At 35.1% G+C, this 20,045-nt stretch overlaps 2 protein-coding genes and 1 pseudogene across 2 annotated transcripts; 1 reads left to right on the top strand and 2 right to left on the bottom strand.

The window, feature by feature from the left end:
- Positions 1-939: 939 nt before the first annotated feature.
- On the bottom strand, positions 940-1,878 carry OR6C314 (olfactory receptor family 6 subfamily C member 314). The gene has a single exon (NM_001390906.1). It carries the CDS (start codon positions 1,876-1,878, stop codon positions 940-942), a length of 939 nt encoding a protein of 312 aa, NP_001377835.1.
- On the bottom strand, positions 8,960-9,360 carry OR10BR1P (olfactory receptor family 10 subfamily BR member 1, pseudogene; annotated as a pseudogene).
- OR10U1 (olfactory receptor family 10 subfamily U member 1) lies at positions 17,331-18,272 on the top strand. The gene has a single exon (XM_001489021.5). It carries the CDS (start codon positions 17,331-17,333, stop codon positions 18,270-18,272), a length of 942 nt encoding a protein of 313 aa, XP_001489071.5.
- Positions 18,273-20,045: the final 1,773 nt, after the last annotated feature.

The raw sequence follows: 20,045 nt of genomic DNA, 5'->3' as shown, positions 1-20,045 counted from the left end.
GAAACGTTCAGAAAATGTCAGCTTTTACTTGTGATGGAAAGCCCGCCCAAGGATATCAAATTATAAACTCTTAAAGTTTAGTATGAAGTTTAGAAAGAATATAACTTAAGGCTACAATATCATTAACACCGTGGACAATCTTAATGTAGTTTTACTTCATATTCTTGTAAATGAGAGCCAGAACAGTCACTAGGCATGACACTAAATCATATGCAATTTACTATAAGGACCTATTTCTAATTAGCTTAAGTTCGAATCATCCCTTTACCTCTTTCATGGATTCATTCAAAGAGTTTAATCTGTGTACAAATCATCCTGAAGCACTTTCCCATCAATAATGAAACAAAGACATATCGATTTTCTCTTCTTCAGAGCTTCTCCCCTTAAAAACCGAATATGCCCATGTTCTCATTAAGTGATCGTTGTGGAAAGACTAAGTTTAAGTATGAATATTATAATTTGAAAAGAACCAACTTTGCATCAATTCACTAATATATTACTTAAGCTGTTATTAACAAACTAAAGTAAATTTCTTTGGGATTTGTATTTAATTATTCAGTTACAAGTGTAGATATTGAAGACCATATGGCAATGGATAAGATAAGAAAATTTCAGTTGTAAAAAAACAAATTATTAGAAGTCATTTTTGCAATTCTGAATTTCTCTCCAATCTTTTCTTTAGAAGTAAAGTACAAATGAAGAAAAAAGTATGAAATTCTTAGAGGACACACATACACATACCTACACACACCCCTCTAAATTTTTATGAACAATAAAGTGATGAGAAAATCAGCTTACTTAAATAAGTAGTTTTACTGTCTCCATGCTCAGATAGGATATTAATGATGTCATATAGGAAATATTTTTAAATTATAATAATGCACATCTACGGACATCCAAACATTTATTATTTATTGTAATAATAAACCTCAGACAGTTTCACTTTCTTGAAAAAATTATCTTCCTGACCATATCTTTGAAGGCTATTTTCACTTGCTTGTTCCTTAGGGTGTAGATGAAAGGGTTCAACAGAGGGGCAACTGAAGTGTTTAAAACAGCCACTTCCTTATTAAAAGTCGCTGCATCCTTAACAGAGGGATTTATATACATAAAGATACAGCTTCCGTAAGAAAGTGAGACCACGATCATGTGAGAGAAACATGTAGAAAAGGCTTTTTTTCTTTGTTGAACAGAGGGGATTCTCAGAATTGTCTTGATGACGTATGTGTAGGAAAGAATTACTAGCATCAATGTGAAGATGAGGGTAACCGCAGAGGTGACAAAGGCAATCACTTCTATGAAGTGTGTGTCTGAACAAGATAATTTTAGTAAGATAATGTAGTCACAGTAATAATGGTTGATGATGTTGGATGAACAGAAAGGCAGCTGCAGAGTCATTGTATGCGGCACAATGACAACTAAAACACCAGAAAACCAAGAACACAGGACAAGTTGAATGCAGAGTCTTCTGCTCATTATAGTTGTGTAATGTAGGGGTTTGCAAATGGCAACATAGCGATCATAGGACATGGCAGCTAAAAGGTAAAATTCAGTTCCTCCCAGAAGGATGGCAAAAAAGTACTGAGTGAAACAACCAGCAAAAGAGATAGTCTTGTCTCCAGTCCCTATGTTGACCAGCATTTTGGGAACAAAGACAGAGGTAAAAGATATTTCCAGAATGGAAAAATTCCGGAGGAAGAAATACATAGGAGTCTGGAGGCGAAAATCCAGCAGGGTCAGAATGATGATGGTCAAGTTCCCCATGACACTTAAGACGTAAGTTAGCAGCAGAAAGAGGAAAAGCACAGCTTGAAGTTCGGCGTCATTTGTCAATCCAAGAAGGATGAACTCTTTCACTGATGTTTGGTTTCCCATCATTAACTTCAGACAAATTAAGGCAGAAAATAACAATGATAAATGTTGGAATAAAACAAAAGGCTCCAGATTTTTATTGAAATATAAAATGAAGGTCAGAAATAATTAAAAGTAAAATTCAAAACGCTGACTCTTCCTCTACCCCTTATTTTTAAAATGACCTATCTTTTAATAAAAAATTAACACATGTTCCTAATTTATTTCAGAAATAACAAAGATCCTGCTTCTTAGGGACATTTTCAATCATTTCTTCTAAATAGTACCAATATTTATTTCTCACCATTTTCCCACTTGTTTATATTTTTGTTCTCATTCCTTCTACACTGATTTTCCTCTCTGTTATTGTATGCTATCACATGTGCATAGACAAAACTAAAGCAAATTTAGAGAGTATGTTTTATTTGAGATTTTTTAAATTAGTCTTTTATCTCTCAGTTTATTAGTCAACAAAATCCATATAATGCATGGTATGAACTATAGGAACAACACTGAGCTTGCTTGTTTTCTTCTCGTTGCTTTGTATTTTTTGCTTATTTCAACTTTCTCATTTTGAATAATAATTCTGTGCGCCTACTGAAGCTCAAAGCCTGTATAGATTTTTCTTTTAATTCTTAATAGTGTTCGGAATTCATATCGCTTACAGTTCCTTGTTCATGTCAGGGCTCAGTAAATGCCATCACCATTTAATATAGATATATGGATTAGTCCTTGGTGAAATAGTAAATCAAAATAATCTCACTGTGCTTTCTTGGTGCACGCAGAATCTATCAACACAGTATAGTGCCTTAAAAAGTCAGTTCAAGCTCAATTCTCTGTACAATTTTATCTAACCATTGCAATCAACAATTGTTTCTCCTCTTCTTTATAAAATTTTACCATGACATAACACTGAGTCGTAAGGTCAAGTCATTTTCCAGTTATATCACGTTATGCACTCTTTATGTGTCCAACTTTAACACAAATGAATTGACCAGAAGAATAGTCTCCTATTCCTTTATATTTTTTATACAGAGCCCGGAAAATTGTACAGTTTAGTAACATTTTAATGCAACATATATTTTTGACTTATCTTTAGACTCATAGCCCCATTTTATTGAATGCTATAGAGTTTTTATGCAAATAAAGCTTCAATTAAGTTTATGCATACAGTTCCTTCAGAATGTTCTATTAATATTTTCCATAATCAGACAGGAAGAAATATTACTAACAGAATGCCTTTTCCTATTCAAAAAATCATAAAATTCTATTCATTTGATCAATTGTTTCACTACATAGGCTAGTGTATTTTCATATTATAATCCATGATAAGTTAGCAATAGTCACACATTTTATATCTTAAGTTAAAAATTCCAGAAATATTTAATACAGAAAAAGGGCAGTTTTGCCAACTTAGGAAGACATTATCTAGTAAAATTGTATCTGGAAAATTTCAGGGTTACTAATATTATAACTGCATCCAATTAGCACTTTTGTAGAAAGTTGTATATTTAAAGGCTATAAGATGCTATGCAGCTATGCAGTGTTATATTAGAAATTCTGGGGCTTGGCCCCATGGCCAAGTGGTTAAGTTCTCGCGCTCCACTTTGGTGGCCCAGGGCTTCCCCGGTTTGGAACCTGGGCGCGGAATGGCACCGCTTGTCAGGCCGTGCTGAGGCAGCATCCCACATGCCACAACTAGAAGGACCCACAACTAAAATGTACAACTATGTACTGGGGGGACGTGGGGGGGGGGAAGGAATTCTGTTATGTTAATGAACAGTTAGATTAATGTACAAATAATGTAAATTTGTGTCAATTGAAATTTTGGCTGTCTACGTCTGAATACGTTATCTTGACTAATTTATAATGAGTACACATTTACAAGTATGGGAAATTAAAAATTATGTACAAATAATGAATTTCATAAGAATGTTTTACATTTAGAGGAATATTAGGGCACTACTTCCCCTATAACAAAATAGTTCATTAAATTGTAATATTGCCACAGTCAGTTGAAATAAATATTAGGGATGGGAACAATTGGTAAAATTTTCTGTTTCTACATAAAAATAACTAGTGTGTCACATAATTTGAAGATATCAATGTAATCTTCTATTTTGAGATCCTAGATATTAAGACAAAATTCTAACTTAAAAAGTGAATAATCAAGCAATTGCATTCACTAAAGAATGTTAATATTTTGAAATTTCCATTGTTTAAATAGTAATTTTTTTAACAAAACAAAACTTTGCAGTCGATTCCCGCTTAATAGAACCACTTTACTGAATGAATAAATGAGTGGTCAAAAACGAGAGTAGAGCAAAATTTTTATAATAGTAAGTTGTCTCGTCATGTATTAAATAAAAGATGAACAAAATGATAATTTTTATATAAGTGTAAAATTTATATTAAACATATTTCTTTCATCATAAAAAAGATGTTACTCCTTTATAGTAAAGATTAGTTCTATCAGTGCTATATATATTTTATATATATATGTATAAAATCATATGTGTATGTATATGGTGATATAATTAATACCTGATCTCAAGAGAATTTATTTGGCAAAAAAACATATTGTCTTCAAAAGATTTACCCCTAGGTCACTGAAAAAAAAAAAAAAGATAAGGTTTATGTGCAGTTAAAAGGGCGTGGAAGAACTTCCCCAATTCTTTTATGGATAACTTTAGTTAGGAATTCACACTCTCAAAGACAACTCATCCTCATGATGAATTATATGTCACTTTCATGTTTAGCTTCTGTTTCCTTCTGTGGTGGACCCCAAAGCTTTAAGAAATATTTATTAGTTTATGGAGCATTGTTTTAGATTACATTTAAGAAGAAAGTTAAGAAAATCAAATCTGTGAGAAGAAGAATGGGCATAGTGGAAAAACAGAATATTTGTCATTTGATTTATTTTACCACTTTAAGTTTAATTCTGTGAGTATGGTGTAATATTTACTGCCTGAAAAAATATATATATGTACTAAAATGTTATGTTTTGAGTTTGTCACCTGTGTGTACTTAAATCATTCCAAATTTTATTTTAAAAAGTGTGTGCAGTTGCATCAACAAGCAAACATGAAATGTACACAAACAAAATAAGGAGACTATATGTTTCTAGTTAAATGTAGCCGTCACCAACCCTCTCCTACCTCAAGCCAGTGAATCACTTCTGCCTTAGGTCCAAATCGGCTCCTTTTGAGGCTGAACTGGAGCATATAAAGACTCAGGACCCACTGGGAAACAGTCCCTAGGCCTTGAGAATTTGTCTGCTTTAAAATGTTCAGGAATGCCTTGCTTTCTATCCTAACAAAGATGGGTCAAGTTAGCAGGTAAGAAGAAAACAAAGGCAGCCCTGCTTTAGAGCATGGAAGCAGCTTGCGATCCCCTGCATGGCCTTCTTTACCATTCCAATGCTCTTAAAATGTATCCATCACTGTTTTTCTTATTCACTTTGCTCTATGTGAGTGAATATCTTGCTATTCCTTTGTCACGCAAGCCCATTGCCAGCTCAAGCCTTCTGCATCTGTTATTTCATCTTTCTGTGATATTCTTTCTCTAGACATCATGTCATTCAGATCTCTTGTCATTCAGATCTCAGAATTGGGCATGCTCCAGTGGAAGTTTCCCTGCCCGTGCTATCCAACATAGCCACTACTCAACTACTGTCTAACACCCTCACTTGCTTGATATTTTCTACATAGTCGATTTTTTTATTGTTCACACCATTCTTAAATTCTATTATTTCTTTATTCGCTTATGTGTTTTTGGTCTATCATTCTCAATAAATTGTAAGTTCCGCTAAGTGAAGGACTTTATTTAATGCTGGATCTCTGGGACTTATGAAAGTGACTAGCACATATTTGGAATCCTATAAATATATATTAACTGAATCTTGGTTTTTTACCTAATTCTTATTTTATATCAATTTTCTCCAGGCTTGAGCTCTTCTATTTTATCATCTCCCTTTTTAATCTTTTATAAAGGATCAAAAGTCTTTGAATGAACTATTCCCATTTTATTTTCTAAAGGGTAAATTATAGGAACTATATTGAGGGTAGTGGTATCTGAGGGCTAATGGGGTTGTTAGAATTCTCTCCTGACTGAACCTATAGTTCGTGCTGTAATCAATGTAGTATTCAGATCCATGTGTAAAACAGTCTAAGTAAAAGATAGAAAAATATACTGGAAGCTTGAGGATCAAGTTAACATTCAGGGAGATAGACAAATGAAGGGAGGGAGATTTCAATAAATCAAGTGGGCAATCATAAAGGCAAGTACAAGAAACTAGCTCTGGTACGATGCAAGGTCGACATTCACACCTTCTCTGTACCATGTTTTGTAGTGTGAACAATTTCACTTAGAGTCAAGGATGGATCTGATAGATGTGAGTCCCCATTTCATTACCTGGAATTAGTTCCGCATCTTTTCTAACTTTGCCATTTCTGCATAACAAATCTCCCCTATAAAACAACAAGCATTTGTTACTGCTCATGAGTCTATAGTTCAGCTGGACATTTCTGCTGATCTGGACTGGGTTATCCCACATTTTGGGGAATCAATTGGCTGTGTGCCTGAGCTAGAAAAGCCTCAGTTGGGATGAATGAGCTCTCCTTCAATAGATCTCTCTGCTTCCAGCAGGCTAGCCTTGCCTTGTTCTCATGAGAATCACGTGGCTGAAAGAAAGTGGATCTATTCCATGTCTTTCTCTTAGCCTCTGATGGTTGTCAACAATCCTTGGTGTTCCTGGCTTGTAGCTGCATCTTTCCAGCTTCTGCCTCCATCCTCATATGGCTCCTTATATAATGACACTACTCATTGGATTTAAGGCCCACTCTAACCTAGTACAAAGCCATCTTAAACTGATTACATCTATAAATATATAAGGAGAGTGAGAGAGATTTAGAGACACATAGGTACACAGACCTATAGGAAATCTTGACATTTGTGACATGGATGGGCCTTGAGGGCATTATACATCTATAAATGCCCTATTTCCAAATAATAATAATAGAATACTGTATGATCTCACTTACATGTGAAATCTGAAAAAAAAAAAAAAAAACTCATAGAAAAAGAGATCAGATGTATGGTTGCCAGAGGCAGAGGGTACAGCTGGAGAATTGGATGAAGATGGTCAAAAGGTATAAACTTCTGGTTTTAAGATAAATAAATACTGAGGATGAAATGTACAACCTGATGACTATAGTTAACGTTGCTGTATGGTGTATTCAAAATTGCTAAGAGAGTAAATCCTAAAAGTTCTCATCACAAGGAGAAAGATTTTTTTTGTAACTATATAAGGTGATGGACGTTAACTAAATTTATTGTGGTAATCATTTCATAAAATATGTATGTCAACACGTTATGCTGTACATCTTAAACCCGTTCTTCAAAGCAACCCAAAGATACTTAAATACAGAAAAAGATGATTGACAAGCCAAAACAATTTAAGCACACTCCAAATAAATATATGATTTACTTCAAGTATTTCAAATACACTGAGCTGCCACTGCTATAACAGTCTCCATGTGACTTCATGTGAATCTCCACTGTCTCCATTTTTGTGCCACTAAATCACAATTCAAAATCTGATTCATTGAGCTTAAGTTAAATGTCTACAAATGAGCTGCAAGGCAGTATGGTAAAATATATATCTGGCCCTCACATCTCCTCCATGGAAAATGGTTCCTGCCTTCCCCTAAGACTCACAAAATAGGTCCAGGGACTAAGTGGTTCGTAAATAATCACTGTCCTCTTCATTCTGAATATATTACATTGTAATAATACAGTGAAAACTCACATAACTTTGCGACAAACCTATGTATGAATCATGGTTCATGGAGAATAAATAAATTGTTACTGAGTATCAGGGTCTGAATTCAAATTAGTGCTTATTTGACTGCCAAGTCAATATGTTTCATTCCACAATGAATCATCATTTTACATAAATTTTTCCTTTCATCTACCTGAAAATTGCTGTATAAATTCTAAGAAGTAATAGCTGATTCATAAAAACTAATAGCTTATTTAGGGCTGGCCCAGCGGCACAGTGGTTGAGTTCGCACATTCTACTTCGGTGGCCTGGGGTTCGCTGGTTCAGATATTGGGTGTGGACATGCACACTGCTTGTCAAGCCATGCTGTGGCGGGCGTCCCACATATAAAGTAGAGGAAGATGGGCACAGACGTTAGCTCAGCAGCAGCCTTCCACAGCAAAGATAGGAGGATTGGTGGCAGATGTTAACTCAGGGCTAATCTTCCTCAAAAGAAAAAAAAGACTAAGAGCTTATTTAGCCAATAATCAAAGAAGTCTAGAATCACGTCACCAAATATTAATACTAAAGTAATTTTATTAAATAACCTCATTTAAACCAGCAAGTCATTTAAAGAGTTTGCACCATGAATTCTTGGCAGCAAGAAATCTCCACCTTTCAATAGACCTTTTAAACAGTCACTTAAAACACATTACATGACTGATCGTTGCATCACATTAGCTGCAGACCATATAGTGGTTTGTGGTGGATATTTTCATTTATCCTTCATAACTTTTTCCATCCTGGTCTGTGCCCTAGAAGACTGGCCTTTACATACTGCATCAACAGACATTCTTGTCCTCTGTCTCAAAATTGGTTTGATCAAGAACAGGCACCAGCAATAAATGTGAGAAAGTCAAAGCAGAATAAGGCTGGGTTGGCAGCCATCCTCTACTAAAGAACAGATTTCCTGGTAGGTGGCTTTTCCTCATAGTTTAGTATTCTCCAGGTTCCAGTTAATACTTCTTCACCTTGCCCTTTCAGATGAAGAGATATAAAATTTCCATTATATGTGCTGTGTGATTATTATCTAACCCTGCTCCCCAAGTTGTAAATAGTGCCCTCATAAGGATTCTCTCAATTATTCCGATTTGAGAGTACCATATGTTTCTTGCTGGGACTCTGACTGAGACACTGAGATCCATCCATCATAGTAAGTGACACTGACAAAATAAGAGCAAATCTTCTACTCCTCTTAAGCTTTTGTTCATGGGTTCCACTCCCTACTTTGTTTAGGAAAACTCTACACAATAGGATGCAAAATAAATCTAACTTCTGCAAGACTCTTCAAGTGATTGTCCTCTTGACTGCCCCCTTTACTTCGTTGTTCCTTAGGCTGTATATGATGGAGTTTAACATAGGAGTGACAATGATGTAGGACAATAACACTGTCTTCTTGTTCTCAGGGGACTGGTTGGATTTGGGCCGTAGGTAGGTCAAGCTGGCTATTCCATAGAAAAGGGATACCACAATGAAGTTTGATGAACAAGTGGAAAATGCCTTCTGGCGACCACTAGCAGAGAGCATCCTCAAAATAGTTGTGAGAATGTGAGTGTAGGAGACCAAAATGAGAGAAAAGAGAAACACAATAAATAGCAATGTGGAGGCAAGTGCTTGCATTTCATACGTGGTTGTATCCTGAGTGACTAGCAGTACTAGGTTGAGCGGCTGGTCTTTGAGTGATCAATCTCTATAGCGCACCATCCATGGTCTCCACTGTGAAATATGAATAAAGCTACCCAAGAAAATTGTCAGGTTTTTTTGACAATTAGTGTTGCACACTTTCTACTTTGAATGGGCACATTCAAATTCACTAAAATTTTGGAGAACCAGAGGTTTATAGTGTCACAGAATATGCATCCAAATATCCCCCTCAGGGGCCAGCCCAGTGATACAGTGGTTAAGTTTGTGCTTTCTGTTTCCGTAGCCCAGAGTTCACAGGTTCAGATCCTAGGCATGACCTACACACTGCTTATCAAGCCATGCGTGGTGGCATCCCACATACAAAATAGAGGAAGACGGGCACAGATGTTAGCTCAGGGCCAGTCTTTCTGAGCAAAAAGAGGAGGATTGGCAGCAGATGTTAGCTCAGGGCTAATCTTCCTGAAAAGGAAAAAGAAAATGGTAGGCAATACATTACAAAGAAAACCTTGGAAACTAATGAAACAAAACATACATACAGAAGAGAGCATCAGTGGAGCCAATCGTGATTCTTTGAAAATAACTAAAGTTTGACAATGCTCTGGAAAGATATACTAAAAAAATAAAGTGAGGAGAAAATAACCAAAATAAATAATAAGTAAAAGGTATTTCCCTTCAAATGTTCCAGATAAAAAAAGATGGGTCAAATAAATATAACAGTGTAGATAAATAAACTTTTGAAAAGTTAGGAACAAAATACAATTAACCAAAGCTAACTTAAGAAGAAATCAAAAACTGGATTAGTCACACAACAATTTGTGAAAATGAATCAGTAGTCAAAAAGAATTCCACAAAAAAATATACACCCATTTGTCATAACTAGAAAGTTCTACCAAGCAAACTAAGACCCAAAAAAAGAAAAAAATCAAGTCTTTCACAAACAGTTTTTTTGTGTCTAAATAATAAAGAGATATTAGTATTCCTCACTTATTTTATCGAGCCGGATCACTATTGAGACTTAAACCCGTAAATTCTGTAATAGAAAGGAAAATTACACATCACTTTCATTCTTGAACATCGACATCAAGATCCAAAATTAGATGTTTAGAAAACTAATTCAGCAATGTATAAAAATCTTAATAAATAATGATCCAACTTCACATTAGAAAATCAGTCAAGGCAGCTTGCCGTTTTAAGAGATTAAACATGGGAAATCACATTACGTCTTCATTGGCTGCATAAAAAATTCTTGATTACATTTTACAGCCATTCTTTATAAAAACTCTCAACAATCTATGGAAGGTGTCGTAATTATCTACTTTTATGTAACAAAATTACCTCAATACTTAGAACAATGATAAACATTGATTACCTCGCAATTTCTGTGGTTCTGGAATTCAGAAACCACACTCAGAAACGTTTATCTGGGGGCAGTTGGCTCAGAGTGTTTAATGAGGCTGCAGTCAAGATATGGTCACACTTATATGTGGAATCTAAAAAAGCTGAACTCACAGGAACAGGGAGTAGAATGGTGGTTGCCAGAGCCAGGGATTGGGGGAAATATGGAGTTGTTGGTTAAAGAGTATAAACTTTCAGTTATTTGATAAATAAATTTTGGGGCTCTAATGTATAGCATAGTGACTATAGTTAACAATAGATATTGTATTGTTATATTTGTATTATTTGTATTGTTGTACTTGTTATACAAGTATTACATACTCGAAGTTTCTAAGAGAGTAGATCTTAAATGTTCTCACCACATGGACATAAAAACAGTAATCATGTGAGGTGATGGAGTGTTAACTAACCCTATTGTAGTAATCATATTACAATATATACATGTATCAAATCATCATGTTGTCTATCTTACACTTACACAATATGTAAGCTCGTTAATTTAATGAAAGCTCAATAAATCCAGGGCTGCAGCCACCTGAACACTAGGCTGGGGCTGGGGATCTGCTTCCAGACAGCTCACTCAGATTGCTGTTGAATTGGTTCTGACCATGGGCAAGAAGCCTCAGTTCCTTGACATGTAGAGTTCTCCGCAGAGCTGCCTGAGATCCTCAGGACATGTCAGCTGGCCTCTCCAAGAGCAGTGCTTCAAAAGAGCAATAGGAAAGAACCCATTTCCTTTTTTTTTTAATTTATTTTTTGTATTTTTTAACAAGAGCTTTATTTATTGAGATGTATTTGACAAGTAAGAATTTTATATATTTAAGGTGTACAGTTTGGTGATTTGATATACAGATACATTGTGAAGTAAGTACCACATTCAAGCTAATTAACGTATCCATCTCTTTGGATAGTTACCAACATACTTTAAAATGTAAACTTAGGGGTCACGCATCAACATGTCTCCAACATAGTAAGGGACTATGAGAGGGCATGAATACCAGGAGATGGAGACTATTAGAGGCTGTTTTAAAGGCTTATTACTACAAAAGGCAACTTTCTTAATCTAACAGAGTGTACCTAAATATAAAAGCAATAGCAATTCTAAGGCTTGATGTTACAACATTGAAATATTCTCTGGTATGATGTGCTCAGGTAAGTTAAAAAGCACTGAAAGATAGAAAAGATTAGAATAGAGGAAATAAAATGGATACTATTTGCAAATAATAGTTTATGTATAATTCTAGATATTTTATTTTTTAATCATTTCTATCCATGGAGATATGGATACATATGTATCTATGTGTGATAGATATAGATAATTTAAAAACAATATAATACACAGAACTCAGATTCTCAGTTCCCTGGGTTTTTGTTGTTGTTGTTGTTTGTGAGGGAGATTGGCCCTGAGCTAACATCTGTGCCAATCTTCCTCTATTTTATTTGGGATGCTGCCACAGTGTGGCTTGATGAGCAGTGCATAAGTCCGTGCCTGGGATCTGAACCTATGAACCCCAGGCCGCTAAAGTGGAGTGCGCAAACTTAACCATTACGCCACTGAGCCTGCCCAGTTCAGTGGTGTTTCACAATTTTATACAACCAGACAAAAAAAAAACCATTAAATTATTCCACAGAGGTTCCTCATGAGTCTTCCAGTCAATTCCCCTTCCCCTAAAGCAATCACTTTCTGATTTCTATCACCATAGATTTGTTTTTGGTACTCCAGGAATTCCGGTAAATGCAATCATATAGTAAGTATATGGTATTTTGTGACTGTGTTCTTTCATTCAGCTAAATGTTCATCCATGAGGTAGAGTGAGTCTGTTATTCATTCTACTGTTAGTGGTATTGTATGAATATAACAAAATTCTCTCTATTCCCCTGTCGATGACATTGGTGTTTCTTTTACTTTAGGCTGTGATGACTATAGCATTTATAAACATTCTTGTATGTCTACATGTGTTGTATATTTTACGTTTATTTTCATTCCTCGTGGCTAAACATCTAAGAGTGGAATTTCTGGCTGAAAGGGTCATAATATGTTTAAACTTATAAAAAACTACAAACTATTCTGAAAATTGGTTGTAAATTTATAAGAATTTCAGTGTTCCACATCCTCAACATTTGTTTTTCAATATTTTTTTTATTTTAGCCTTTCAAATAACTTGTGTTCTACCCATTGGCGTATGACACAGTATCATATGTATCATAGGATTGGTATATATCTTTGTGGATGGTAATTTCACAGTTGGTTGGAACCCAATACAGTAAGTGTCTAAAAAGAATTAAGCGAGAAAAATCTAAGTAGTGGTGCAATTATTTACTTATTAACACAGATAATTAGAATCTTGATTTGCTTTTGGTTGCATGCATTTAAAACTTGGTTTACTTATTTGGTTGGTTGGTTGTTTAGTATTTATTTTGATAATAAATACTCTTCTATAAGTACGAATGTATATGACTTTTAAAGATGTCTTAAAAATCACTGCACTATTACTTATCAAGAGCTTCAGTATTATATCTATAATTATACTATCTTTTTATCCCCAAGGATTGCCCTGCATTCTCAACACTGTAAAGTGAATGTAGAAACAAGTATCTTCATGTTCTTTAAAGTAAATTCTTTGAGGTGAGGAGAATAACCAGAATGATTGGGAACCCTCTTTCTTTCTTATAGGTCTTTCATTTCCTTTTTTCTCCAGACTCTCAATGTTTATTAACACAACTTCTATCATCTAGTTCACCAAAATTTATATAGAAGAGAGAGCAGAGGGCCTTAAAAAGAAGGAAAATATTATACATGTTGGTATTAAATGAGACAGCCTGACTTCAAATCCCAACTCCACATCTTTGTGTCTATAATACCTTGCGAAATTATATAATAACTCTGTGTTTAAGTTTTCTGGTCTCTATAATGGGGATACCAATAATAACTCTTTCAAAGAATTGTCATAAAAACTAAATGAGGTAAAATACACAAATTGTCAAACGTGTATCTAGCCATTGATAAACATTAAAAAATATTAGCTCTTATTATTAACCATATATTATTACTATTACTATTGCTATTATTATAAAGATGATCTTAACACTGTTGCAAGTAATGGGTGAATGTAAGCCCCACAAACAAGGTTTTAGAATGACGTTACAGTGAATCCTTGTCTCAAATCAGACATCATTATGTAATAAAGCATAGATCTTAATATGATAAACAGGTTTTTTTTTTATTTTTCTACCATGAAATGCTCATAGGTTTTTAATTATACTTTAATTCAAAAATTAAAATTAAGGTTATACTATTCTATTTTCAAAATATAGGGGGAGGAAGGGCTTTCTTCTAGAAGACTCCTTCTCATCAGCTATTACACAAGTTCAGTGTTCTCCATCTGAAAAGCATAGTGAATAACAATAATACATAAGCTTGCCCTCTCCTTTCTTTTTCTCTCTAAATATCAGTCTTTCTCCTCCCCTTCATGGCCAAATGTCTCCAAAGTGTTGATCCCAATGATTTCTTTCTTTTTTTTAACTTCTCTTTAGTCAGCTTCAGTCTGGTTTGTGCTCTTACCTCATTTTCAAAATTGTTCTTTTCTGAAGTCATCAATGGCCAGTGTAGGGCTATAAATCAACACATAACTAAAAACTATTTTTTTCTCAACTTCTCAGAAATGTTTGGCACACGTAATCACTCCTTCCTCAAATACTCTTTCCTTGTCTTGGAAAATACCATGTTGAGCCACTTTTTCATCCTAAGTTTTGTTTTCAGGACCACTCACGTTCTATGGGATTAGAGAAGGATATGAGAAGCTGTCATAGAATCTGAAGTCCATACAGTATTTTTTTGTTATTATTGGTAAGACTCATTCCCATCTGCTCATTGTCTCACCAAATTTTGTGGCCCTTTACCAAGCGATTCAGATCAAAAGCAGATGTGAAGTGGCATGTGAGAACTCTTGACTTTCTTCTCTTAACAAATATGTTACATTCAACAATATACTCATATTAATTCTTGACACCATCCTCTGGTTTCAAAACTAGACTGAGAGATACCTAACATAGAGTGCAGGTGGAGATTAAATTAGAGAAACGTAGTATCAACTTTTGTTTTGTTAATATTTTAGTATAAAAATACATCAAAGATGGACACTTGTTTCCATATCTTACTATTGTGAATAATGCTGAAATGAACGAGGAGGTGTAGCTGTTTCCTTAAGATACAATTGTTTCCTTCAAATATATACCCAGAAGTGGATTGCTGGATTATTTGGTAGCTCTATTTTCAATTTTCGAGGAATGTGCATACTCTTTCCCATAATAGCTGTACCAATTTACATTCCCACTAACAGGGTACAAGAGTGCCCTCTTCTCCACATCCTTGTCAACCCTTATCTCATGTCTTTTTCATAATAGCCATCCTAATGGGTGTAAGGCAATATCTCAAAGTGGTTTTGGTTTGCATTTCCCTAATGATTAGTGATGTTGAGCACCTTTTCATGTACCTGTTGGTCATTTGGATGTCTTCTTTTGAAAAATGTCTATTCAGGTTCTTTGCTCATTTTTGAATTGGATTATTTGCTTTTTGCTATTCAGTTGCATGAAATCATTATACATTTTGAATATTAACCCCTTCTTAGATATATGGTTTGTAAATATTCTCTCTCATTCTGCATGTTTCCTTTTCAATTTGTTGACGGTTTCCTTTGCAGTGCAGAAACTTTCTTGTTTGATGTAGTCCTACTTGTTTATTTTTGCTTTTGTTGCTTGAATATTTGATGTCAGATCCAAAAAAACCCATTGCCAAGACCAACGTCAAAGAGGAATATTATTCAGCCATAAAAAAGAAGGAAATCCTGCCATTGGAATGATGTGGATGATGCTAGAGGGCATTACGCAAAGTGAAAGAAAGAGAAATATGATATCATCTCACTTATTTGTGGAGTCTAAAAATAAAAGCTGAACTTATAGAAACAGACAGCACAGAGGGTAGAATGGTTTGGGAGTGAGGTAAATGGGTAGATGTTGATCAAAGGGTATACAAGCTAGTTACGAGATGAATAAGTCCTAGGGATCTAATGTACAGCATAATGACTATTGTTAATAAAGTTCTATCACATGCTTGACATTCGCTAGGAGAGTAGATCCTAAGTATTCTCATCACATACATACAAAAAAATGACAACTATGTGAAGTGATGGATATGTTCATTAACTTGACTGTGGTAATCACTTGCCAATGTATATCAAATCACACAACATAAACTTTAAATATATGCAAATTTTTGTCAATTATACCTCAACAAAGCTAGAAATGGAAAAATAAAAGAAAAAGAAAATTGGTTGTACTTGAAGCAATGAGGATCTTTAAGAAGGAACAAATTCTTCATTTCTTGAGGACGTTGCAAAGAAACACTTTTTCACATTTTTAAAATTATTAATTATTTTAATTAACTCCATTGGAAATTTGGAATTTCCCTGATCAGGCTATTTATGTATTCTTCTAACAATTTAATCATAGATAGTGAATAAAATGAATGCTATCTGTGGAGTTTAAAGTGCCTAATTTTTGTACTGTGTTGTGCCTAGTGATATCACAAAGACCTGAGCAGTTAGAGCCATTTGAAGAACTTAAAGAAGACTACTATGGCAAACACCCACAAAGTTCAAGAAATATCTCAATTGCGTGATAGAAATCCATTAGAAACTTTTAGTTTTACATATTGAAACTTAAGGGATGGAACTAATGGCAATAGATTATCTCTGGAAAATGCATTCAAAAAATGAAAGCCAAATTTACATTGAACATTGATTGCTGTTGTTTCTGAAAGAGTTCCTCTTGGGACAAATATAATTAAGCTGTGCAGTGGATGCAATCCCTATGGTATCTAATCAGAATAGAAATAATGCCTATTCCATCAATGTGGAATCATAAGATGTCTAGAAATCCAACGAGGAAAAGAAAATTTGCTTTGTGATTCTAGATATGTTCTTCTATTCATAATTTCCTGTAAAATTACACTGAGGTTGTGGAAAGGAGATTCTAACTCTTTTGGTTTCCATGGATTTTAGCTGCCTAATAATTGGCTTATTCTTTTCAAATCAAAGTGAGTAGAATTATGTATCAAAATGAATAGATAAATGACTAAAAACATACTCCCTTTCAAACTTTTAAGTGTGTTTTTAAGGAAGTGTATGGAATTAAAAAAACCAGAGCAGTGCACCATTATATTTTAATCTATACGTGTAGGTTTTATGTCACTCATTTACAATTAGAATGCCTTCTTGTATTACTTATGTTATAGCCTGTGTATATGATTAGAATATCAATAAGATAAAAATGCAAAAAATCGGATCATGTAACTTAAGCCATTGTTTTCTCTAAAATTCTGTGAAAACAGCATAAGATCCAGAAGTCAAAATCATGAAGGAATATTACATCCAATTTAATTGGGCAGTTGTTTAGAAAGATTTAGCAAAAGGAATCTAAGTTCTCAGCTCTCATGTCAGACCACTGATCCCAGGAAAGCTCCTTTTTCTGAGTTTTGATAGAGGCCTATGATAGGTAACTGGATTCCTTTAAGTTATCTGCCCTCTTCTTCTCTCCACAGATGTCTGGTTCTGAGTCTACAATGAGTGGAAACCAGTCCCTCTGCACCAGATTCACATTTGCGGCTTTTTCCTCTCTAGCAGAGTTACAACCTGTGCTGTTTCTTGTGTTCTTAATCCTTTACTTGTTTACTGTGGGAGGAAACCTCATCATCATCTGCCTGGTCGGGCTCACCCCTTCCCTGCACACCCCCATGTATTTCTTCCTGGTTAACCTCTCATTCCTGGAGGTGTGCTATATCACCAGTGTGGTGCCTCTGATGCTGGTGCACCTGCTGGCAGAGACCAAGACCATAAGTGTGGGAGGCTGTGCAGCTCAGATGTACGTATTCACCATCTTGGGACTGACAGAATGCTGCCTGCTAGCAGCCATGGCTTATGACCGCTTTGTAGCTATTTGTTACCCACTGCATTACACTCTCCGCATGGGCCCTCGTGTCTGTTTGAAATTGGCTGCAGCGTCTTGGACCACCGGGGTGGTGGTGGAGTCAGCCCAGACCACCTGGATCTTCAGTCTGCCCTTCTGCGGAACAGGAAAGATTCAGCACTTTTTTTGTGACATCATGCCCGTAGTGAAACTGGCATGTGTTGATACTTCCCACAACGAAATAGTGGTTTTTGCTGTCTCCGTGCTCTTCATTATGAGTCCCTGTTTCCTCATTCTGTGCTCCTACATGCGCATTCTTGTGACCATCTTCAGAATCCCTTCAGCAGCTGGAAGACGCAAAGCGTTCTCCACTTGTTCTTCTCATCTCCTGGTTGTTTCTCTGTTCTATGGCACTGCCTTGTTCACTTATCTCCAACCTAAGGTGGCACACACTCCAGAAACCGACAAAGCCACTGCCCTCATGTACACTGTGGTCACCCCTGCTCTGAATCCTGTTATCTACACCTTGAGGAACAAGGAAGTAAAGGAAGCCTTTCAAAGGGTAACACAAAGGAAGCCTCTTAGACAAGCGGCCTAAACCAGCCATAGCAGCAGAAATTTACACTACTGTACAAAGAGGTTACCCAAGGTTTTATGTTCCCTCTACCAATATTAATTATTAAAGTATTTATAGTATAGCAACCAGGAAACACTGGATCTGTTCTAGCTAGAAGTATATCAATTGTATATGCATTCTAAAGATTTGGCTTAGATCTTCACTGGTTTTTCTTTGGTTTTCTGTCTCATGGAGTTCTCCTCTGGTGACTCAGTGGTTATAGCACAGGAGCAAACGCTACTGAAACAACTGCATGTCAAAATACCAGCAAATTAACTTTGATGTGTGCCTCAAACTGTATTAAAAGACTAATCTAGTGATCCATTTTCCATTTGATACAAGTTGGTAGCACATTTGCTGTGCATAATGATGAGGTAATGGAGTGCTTTGCAGAGGACGACAGAATTGTCATAGCACACAGAAACATAAAATTCTGAAGCTTCCAAAAAGATGATAAAAGAAAATAATTGAGTTGCACCAACCCTCTAGGAAATTTTTTAGTCTTCGTCACCGTGGTTATCAGGAATTTAGGAGTAGAGACCACTGTAAATGAGATTTCCAAGAAGGAGACACTTCGGAGGAAGAAGTTCATGAAAGTCTTTAGGCAGGGGCTCAGCAAGACAAGGAGAGTAAGTTCCCCATCACGCTCGTCATTTTACTTGAGAAACAGAAACAGGAAAATAACAGTTTGCAGCTAAGTTTCATCTGTATGTCCAAGTAAAATGAACTCTATCTCTATTGATTGGTTTTTATTTCCCTTTTACTAATCTTATCAAAACCCTACAATAAAGATGATGAAACTAGTAATAGCAGTAGGTTTTTTTTTTCATTTTTAAAATGTGCCTACAACCAAGAAAAGACACTTTTGCAGAATCATGTCCATGGGCAAGTATTTTTTTTTTCCTGCATAAAATGATATACCATATCTAAATTCATGTAACAGATCAGCTTAGGGTTCACCATATCCTGATAAATATTCCCTTTTCATGAACTTGTATAGTTCCTATTTGCCAAAGTGCAATGTACCTGATTGTTTCCAACTTGCCTCCTTACCATATGAATATTTTAAAGAATCAGGGCATGTAAATCACATGAATTATGCTTTCTATTGGTATTAGAGAAAAATGATTGAAGTACATTCTAAATGTCAGTGTCAATTACAACCCAAGTTACAAAAGCTTTTCCTCAACAATAGACTTTCAAGTCCATGTTATATCTACCAATGTTATGCTTTTCAGATTTCATTTTTCATCTAGTTCCTAAATTTAACCAATAACCCCTGAATATCATTCTATACATTTACGTAACACAGAAAAACCTTGTTTATTATTTTTATCAGTATCTTCCTTTTTCCTAAAATTATCAATCTACCTGCTTTTTTATCATTTCACATTAAGTCCTAGAAATGAGTTGATACTTTCCTAAATTGATATGATATATGGGAAGAAACATAACTATAGGAAACTAAATTAAAACTAATCCAAATTGCTTTCCTTAATTTCATCTTCCTTAATGATACACAGTGATGCGTATCATTTATAATTTCTTCAGTTCATTTTTTGTACAAGCCATGAGAAGTTGATTTGCATGTGTGCGTGATTTTCAAAACCAGAGTTAGGTGTTTGTTGCTATTGTTATGCCGGTCCAGTGGTCTTCAGTATTTTCTGATGATCCTTACTGCATTGTTTTTGCAAACACATTCATTACGTTTGTCTCTTCAAGTTGTACATTTTGTTTACATTCAAATATTTATTT

This window comes from Equus caballus, chromosome 6, assembly GCF_041296265.1.
Source record: "Equus caballus isolate H_3958 breed thoroughbred chromosome 6, TB-T2T, whole genome shotgun sequence".
Taxonomy (NCBI): Eukaryota; Metazoa; Chordata; class Mammalia; order Perissodactyla; family Equidae; genus Equus; species Equus caballus.
The sequence above is the reverse complement of the archived record's forward strand: the minus strand, read 5'-3'. Positions and strand labels throughout refer to the sequence as shown.

Bases quoted from the DNA above. Each gene is read 5' to 3' on its own strand.
- OR10U1 (XM_001489021.5), top strand. From the start codon at position 17,331: ATGAGTGGAAACCAGTCCCTCTGCACCAGATTCACATTTGCGGCTTTT.
- OR6C314 (NM_001390906.1), bottom strand. From the start codon at position 1,878: ATGATGGGAAACCAAACATCAGTGAAAGAGTTCATCCTTCTTGGATTG.